Source organism: Pyrus communis, chromosome 13 (genome assembly GCF_963583255.1).
Source record: "Pyrus communis chromosome 13, drPyrComm1.1, whole genome shotgun sequence".
Lineage (NCBI taxonomy): Eukaryota > Viridiplantae > Streptophyta > Magnoliopsida > Rosales > Rosaceae > Pyrus > Pyrus communis.
The window spans coordinates 12,447,224-12,455,243 of NC_084815.1; the positions used below are offsets into that span (position 1 = coordinate 12,447,224).

Below are 8,020 nucleotides of genomic sequence, written 5' to 3' on the forward strand. Positions count from 1 at the left end.
AACCAAAACATACACAATAGAGGAAACTGCACAACAATATTTTTCCCGCATGATTCGAAACTTGGCTTAACCACCAAGATCCATCAACTTTATTGTTGACATTCCATTTTCTTACTTTCTTCATCCAACCTGTACACAAAAGAGATTGCCTCAAGTAAGATAATTGTGCCAATGCAAATGCCTTAAGTAAGATAATTGTGCATTTCGTGTACAATTTCTTATATATTGCACTAAGACCTCTAATTCACAAACTTTTCAAACAAACACCAATTCGAGATCGAATTCACAAATATTTGCAAGTTCATAACAAAATTAACAAATATTGAGCATCAATTAAAATGCAAAACTCTAAGATTGAAACCCAAAAATCTAAAATAACAAAACCCATAAACAAATAAAATTTCCGGAACACATTTCGAGCCCTCTCTTCCCCATCCCTCTTTTGTTCTACTTCCCATCTATGCAAATCCAAAAAATCTAATCGAACAAACTAATAATTAGTTGTAGAAATGAAGACAATGACCAAGTTTGAGAGAAAGAGATGAGAGAGACAAACGAACCTAATGGCAGTGGAAATATGGTTGCCAAAGCTTCACTGGCTGTAAAGAATGGAATTTTTTGGCCAAAATGCAAAATTTGGTACAAAAATGATATTTTTAAGGATGAAACATTGATGCAAACAAGAAACCCTCACTTTGAATCTTCACTCTCAACTTCCCTCTATTCGAAATCGGAGCTTAAAGATCTGAGCTTAACCTAAAAATCCAGAGCTCACAGAGCTCTCGGCATCCCTCTCCAAGAAATGAGAACAGTGATGAAATGAGTTGAGGATTTTTAGTATTTATATGTAGGCATTTTAGTAATTTCGGTTTTGTGCATGGTGTGTATGGCATGTGCATGGCCGGTTTGTCTTAATTATGTCCCAAGATTAAGAAATTGTCCCATTTTGGGGTATTTCCCTTTCTTCTATGTGTCTAGAATACTCTTTAGTTTCGTTAATTTTTTATCCAACCTCTCTCTAGACTCTTTGGAGAGTTCTTTCTTTTCTTCCTTTAGTTTCGTCCCCCAAGACACTCATTTTCTCCATCATTTGTGCAAAATCGTCCCCAAAACTACTCTCCTCCCTCTTTGTCTCTCAATTTCTCTTCGTCCCAAAGCTACTTTCTCCCCTTCTCTATCCATTTCTCTCCGAAATTTTATGGGAAAAAGGAAAACTTTCTAGGAATTTTCAAGGATAAGTAAGAAATTTTCTATTAGGATTGTTGTTGTTATCATTTTGCATTTTTTTGTTGAATTTTGTGTTGAGATTTAGGCAGTGGTGAGGCTAGGTTTCAGATTTGGGAAATGGGTTTGCAAACGGAGTTTGTCTAGAAGCATGCTTGCGGACTCGCATCGTGCGATCGTTTTTGGAGATGGGATTAGCAATCCCTTGGTTTTTGAGGGGTTTAGCTAAGACCGGCTAGTCCCTCCTTTAGTCGAAGCGAGTGAAAGCTACTCCTTAAACCTAGGCCCTCTAGGAAACAAACACGAGACTGGACTAAGGTTTAGTCCAATCTAGTCCAGTGAATTTTAGTGAGGGAAAACAAACACTCCAAGGGAGTGAACTAAGCCTACCAATAAACTGGCAATAATGAGATTCAAATTTGCCTTTAGCAAGAATTGTACCTAAGACCTCTCACTTACAAGTAAAGATGAATATTACGAGACCGTAATACTAAGTGACATCTAGTTAGTTGTTAGGAGATGGAAACCAGCGGTTATTGAACACGCACCAACTGCATAGATAGGATTGTTTTTCGTAACTACAATAAATCCAAACCACGACACTCTAGAAACTAGAGAATAATTACATATTGACAAGTGCTTAAAAATGGGAAAAGTATATACAAACTTTGTATTACAAAGGAATGAGGAGGAAAGAGGTAGAGACGGGAGGAAGGAGCTGAGAAGAGCTGAGGGATCTGGTTGTAACAGATTTAGCCTCTTCAGACAGGGTTCCTTACCCCCTGAAGAATCTTGTTGCTACGTGCTCTGCAATTCCCATGCTTGAAGTTAAACCGGGCGACTCTATTCCAAAAAGGTTGATGAGACCAGTTATCCCATGAACATCCTCCCCCTACATAGCCGTAAAATGATATATCAACAGAACTATCAATGTTGTACTCTACTGAACCTCTTCATCTATAAAGCAAACATAGCACCTACAAGTGTAAGATAGTGTCTTTAACACGTTTCAACCATATAAAAATATGACAAGACAGCTCCGCACACTACATTGAGTTTTAGAAACTAAAACCAGAGATTTTCCCAGGCCAATTTGTGCTAGGTGCTGTGACAGCAGTGAGATGGTTTTATTAGTTTATCACAAGATCTTGGGCAGAAAAGAAATTGCTTGGCTCAACGGAAAAATCAGTACTATGCACTTTTGGTTGTGTAGTAAGTGATTAATATATATATATATATATATATATATATATATATATATATATATAGGGAAGTGTTATTGACACTCCAAAAATCTCATTCTACACTTTTCACAAGTGTATTTTTCTTTCCTAATATAGAATGTTTGGAGTGTAGAATGAGATTTTTGAAGTGCTAATAACAATTCCCTATATATATATAGAATTTTTATATTAGCACCCCATAAAATGTTGAATGCACTCCACATTAAATTTTAATACTAAATGATTTATGTATCCTACTATGCAATGCAATGACAATTTTAACCATATTAGGTTTTACAAAATAAAAAATTTCTAAATGCACCACAAATCACTTTTATTATTTATCTTCATCAACTATCAAAACTCCTCCCACCCTCCATTTTTTTGTGGTTATTCTCAACTAGGTTTATCTAACAGAATAGAAAGTACAAAGCATTTAGGAAGCATGAATACTACAAATTGGATGAACACAGATATCCGATAGCCATAAAATTTGTTAGCAAACCATAATTTTTCATATGAAAAATGCCTACAAATTGGTAAGAGCTTTTGGTTTCATTACACGGGCCAAATATTGTTTCGTAAGATACTACATCAAAGCACAACTTAATCGTTCACGTGTCAAAATCACCATCGAAAATTAATAGGCTACACAGGCAAGCCCTTGCTTGAACAATAGAGTAGACGAAAAATAAAATCATAGAACGTTTAATTTCTAAGATGTTAGAGCGTGATTCGGATGGTGAAGCAGAAAACTCGAGTCACAATTCAATGAGCCTACTAAGCTGTTTAAAAATGAACGAAAAACAACAGAGTAGAACAAAAAACAAAATCATAAGACGCTTAAAAATGAGTGTTACAAGATTTGAAAAATGTGCGGTGTATAGAAAAGGTGGGTTATGGAGAAAAAGTGAGGTGTATGTTGAGAATGTGGGGTATGAGGGTATTACAGGGAAGTATGTGGGGTGTATTAAGATAATTTTTAATTAAAAAAACAACTGTAGGGTGTATTAAGTATGTGGGGTTTAATACATGGGTTGTTAATATAATAAGCCTATATATATATATATATATATATATATATATAAAGTACGTGAGGGATGTAGATTCTATTACTTTACATGCTCATGTATTCTAATCGATCCTAACTCTCATGCTAGATGAGACAACAATCAAATTGAGTCCTAAAATCTCAGGTTCGGGTGTAGGAAAAATATGCAAGAAACTACCTGTATCTGAAAATCAACTGGAGACTGTCGAGGACCTGAAAGCTTCGGTCGAATCCCTGCATAGCCTGGCTCAAGAGACCCATCCTTTAGATTTGGGTAGTACTTCCTTATCTCTGGGTAAAATAGCTCTTTGCGATTCATACATACAGAATAGTCAAACCTGTGACCAACGCCTTGTCATGTTTTTAAGATTGTCCAACATCACACTCAACATCAGATGCACCTCAATCAGATCATTAAGATTTTAGCCTAAAAGCATTAAGCATCCAAACAAACATGGGAACGTATATAAGCAACGATATATCCTAAAAAAACTCCCTACAAGAATATTGACATTACAATTTACGGTTCACCCTAGGACCTCCATTTGATCATTGTCTGAGGCGACAACATTAGTATCAAATGCATGCTCTAATGAAGCCTAACTTATGCGAGACACCAGAATTTGTTTCAACATAGGAAGGCAACATAATTTATGTACACAAATATAAATAAATAAAAAGGCTTAAGGAATATGCTCTTCTGTACAAGCATGGATAGAAATTTTTGGACTGAGTTGCGACCACTTAAACCAATAAAACATACTGGACAATGTAGACAGTACTACATAATATAATAGAGTGGACAACAGGGATAAAGAAATGGTACTTATTCAGGAAGCTTGAAACATCATCAACACCATCAATCCATTCTACATCAGGGCCAAACTTGACCTGACCATTTAAATCCAGGGTAACATGCACACCAAGGCCACCATCCTCTGGTATAGGATAAATCAAGTGTCTGAACGGACAGATTGTAGTATTTGATAAAGTGAAGTAGCATCCACGAGCCAAATGGGAAGGAGGAATATGTTCAGTTTGGAGGCCATCAAATCGCTTTGCAAGGGCAGGGGCACTTAAGCCGGCAGAGTTCACAACGAGTTTAGGAATAAGTATCATCTCTGGTTGCAACAGAAACTTTCCATTCCAATTTTCAAGGGTTTTGGTTTCAGAAACATGAAGGCATAGATGATTTTGTTGAATATGGCCACCAATAACAGTAGTATTATAGGAGAAGGTTGTGCCATGATTTTCAGCTTCTCCCTGCACCCATATGGGGATTAAGGGTGATATATACTAGATCGTATAAAATCCAATATTCGATTAAAGATACCGAAATTTTATCTGAAGCATGTACTTGAGTTGATCCTAGTGTAACTAAAATAGGAAACGAGAAAGAAGAGAATAGAAATACCACCAAAGATAGCATGAGCGAATGTGTATCCACAATCCCAGAAAGCGGTGATAGTAAGGCTTTCAAACATGCCAATTCAGGTTCCATTCTCATGGCTTCTGAACCCTCCATCATTACCAAACCATCAACTCCATTTTGAATCCCGCGATGCATTAGATTATGCAACTTGGGAATCTCGGAAGACCTAGTTGCAACTATGAGTTTACCAATTTGTTTATGAGGAATATTGTGTTGAGAGCAATATTTGTACAGCAAATCTCTTCCCCTAACACAAAACTTTGCCTGCCAAATGCATTAAAAAGTTAAAGGATATATTGTGCTTTCAACAATCAAATTAAGAATTGGGAATTTCTTGACATTAAAGTTTATGACTTTTATATTTGATTTTGTGGGTACCTTGAGGGAATGGGTCGGGTAGTAGATGCCGGCATGGATGACCTCGCTGTTGCGGGAGCTGGTGGAAGTGCCGAAGGTGGGAGCTGAATCTAACACCAACACCTCTCTGCCTTCTAGAGCAAGCTCTCTCGCCAACGCCAATCCCACCACACCCGCCCCTATTACCACGCAATCTACCTTCTCTTTGGGAACTCCGCCGATGCTACTGATACTGCAACTAGAAGTAACATTACGATGACTCCTCACAATTCTGTCCAATGTGCTTTTCAGCATCTCTCTCTTTCTAAAACTCAACCGGTCCTCTCGAATGGACACTTAAAAGTTTCACATGAACATGACTTCGTTGAATTTCACTACTTCCACTAGAAATTCTATTCAGTGAAAAAGAAAAACCAAATTTCAAATGCATATTAACAATCCGCAAAAACTTGATAGTGTTGCTATGAAGAACAAGAATACCAAAACATTATCTATACATAAAAACAAACTTGTCCAATTGTCCAAAAGGGGTGATAATCAAACTCCTCATTTCCTCCTACCCAATATTTTGATACATATCATGCATGTCAAAGGTTATAACTTTTATATGCAATTAATTCATAAAGAACAGATGAACAAGAAAATTAAGACAAGGAAGCACCAACAAGAACCCAAATCACTGGCCATTTCATTTCCTATTCATCCATCTTGATAATGATAAACAAACCATCACAAAAACCTAAATCAAAAAATTATATTGACAGATCCGGACAACTGCAATGGATACCCAATACCTCCTGATTCGCTTACAACTTTCGCAACCTGAGCTCGCGACGATGGGTTTTCTCCTTTTCTTCAGCTCGCCGGTTGTCTCTCTCTGTGGATGTTACAATGTTCTGTGTGAGACCAATTTACGGGTTTATCAGCAAATACCCGATAATCAAGCATAGATTCTGTTCTCTCATTTATACGAAATTTTTTTCAGTGTGACGTCTTTTAAGACTACATACTTTGTAATTTGTCCGTTATGACTTTGTTTTATGAATATTTTGTTGTAAAAGTTGTTGGAATAAATGTCCACATATTTTAGCCAAAGATGAAAAGTTAGAAAGACATAAAAATAGTAGCATTGTTGTTATTGTATGATGTTTTTCAAAATGCATTCATTTCACTTTTATGATTTTTCATGGATATGGCTCTATCTAAGGAGCATTCCGTGTATGATTACAATACACAAAAAAAAAAAAAAAAGTAAAAGCAATAATATCAATATCCCTTTCTTTTCTTCTTTACCTGCAATCATTTTATGTTATGGTTATGAAAATAAACAATTGGATATATTACATCAGCTTTGATCCAGTCTCTAGTAAAAGTTATCTCTTTAACTTTTGCTTATTTATAACACGTTATCAGTACGACTCTTTGAACCCTAACCAGTTCTCATTTCCCTTTGCCGAAAAATGTTTCCTTTAAGGATCTTATTGTCCTTCTTCCTCCTCTGCCTCACCCGCTTGATGTAACATCGCCAAGATCTGCTAGCACCATGCCTTCTCATAGTTTCAATATAACAATTACTTATATTTTTTATTTCTTGTTTGGTGTAACTCCTAATTACTAACCTAGTGTTTATTTATGTTAATTTTACTACAATTTTAGATGGTGTGGTACAATCGCTCATCTTGAACTGCAAATTTAATTTTACTACAATTTTAGTTGGTGCAGTATGATCACCCATCCTGCATTGCATATTTAAATTTTGATGCTGCTTTAGTGGTATGGTATAATCGCCAATCTTACGTTATATTACTTCAATTAGAGTGGTGCAGTACAATCGCCTTCCTCATTAATTATGTAAATCTCGAGCCTGAACTTTCGAGTGCTTATCATTTTGGCCTGAAGAAAAATTTGTCAAAACCAGAAATTCTAACACTACATTCCTCTAAAATACATATTATTCTAAGTTCTTACACATCTCATTTTTCTTTCAGAAAAAGAGAATGGTGAACTTGGCAAAACTTGATTTTGTTGCCCTTATATTATTGGGAAAAACTACCTTAGGTAGTGGATGCCAAGATCCATCTGGAGGCAGGAAACCTTGCAGACACCATCAAGGAGTAAAACATAGATCTGGCGAAGGCCATGATCTTTATCTATCGCCACCTTGATGAAGGATTGAAGAGCAAGTATCTAACGGTTGAAGATCCATTAAGGCATTGAGAAATAGATACAATCACCAAAAAACGGTGTTTCTCCCAACGACTCATTATGAGTGGACACACCTAAGATTCTAAGATAAGACGATTCTTGAGTATAACTCTGCAATATTCAGAATTAGCTCCCAAATGAATCTTTGTGGAGGAGAATATCACTAAGGAAGATATATTGGAAAAGACTTTCAGCACCTATCATGTCTCTAACATGCTCCTGCAGCAACAGTATAGAGAGTAAGACTTTATTGAGTACAACCAGCTAATATCGGTGCTCCTTGTGGCTGAACAGAACAATGAGCTCCTGATAAAAAATCACAGTCCCGACCTACTGAATCGACACCATTCCCAGAAGTGAATGCTACTTCTCTTGAAGTGAATGCTACTTCTCTTGAAGTGAACACCAGATCCTATCGTGGCAATAATTACAAACGATGACATGGTCACAGGCAAGGTTGGTGCAATGGGGAAGGCAATGGGCATTGGGCGCGTACATGCCGTACCCCAAAACATCTGGTAGACATAT

At 36.5% G+C, this 8,020-nt stretch overlaps 1 protein-coding gene across 1 annotated transcript; it reads right to left on the reverse strand.

The window, feature by feature from the left end:
• Positions 1-1,742: 1,742 nt before the first annotated feature.
• On the reverse strand, positions 1,743-6,263 carry LOC137713039 (L-2-hydroxyglutarate dehydrogenase, mitochondrial). The gene is made up of 6 exons (XM_068452271.1): positions 6,082-6,263; positions 5,309-5,679; positions 4,913-5,194; positions 4,325-4,761; positions 3,677-3,836; positions 1,743-2,116 (listed from the first exon to the last, which is right to left on the reverse strand). Exons 2-6 carry the CDS (start codon positions 5,579-5,581, stop codon positions 2,000-2,002), a joined length of 1,269 nt encoding a protein of 422 aa, XP_068308372.1. The 5' UTR covers positions 5,582-5,679; positions 6,082-6,263; the 3' UTR covers positions 1,743-1,999.
• Between the last annotated feature and the right edge of the window lie 1,757 nt (positions 6,264-8,020).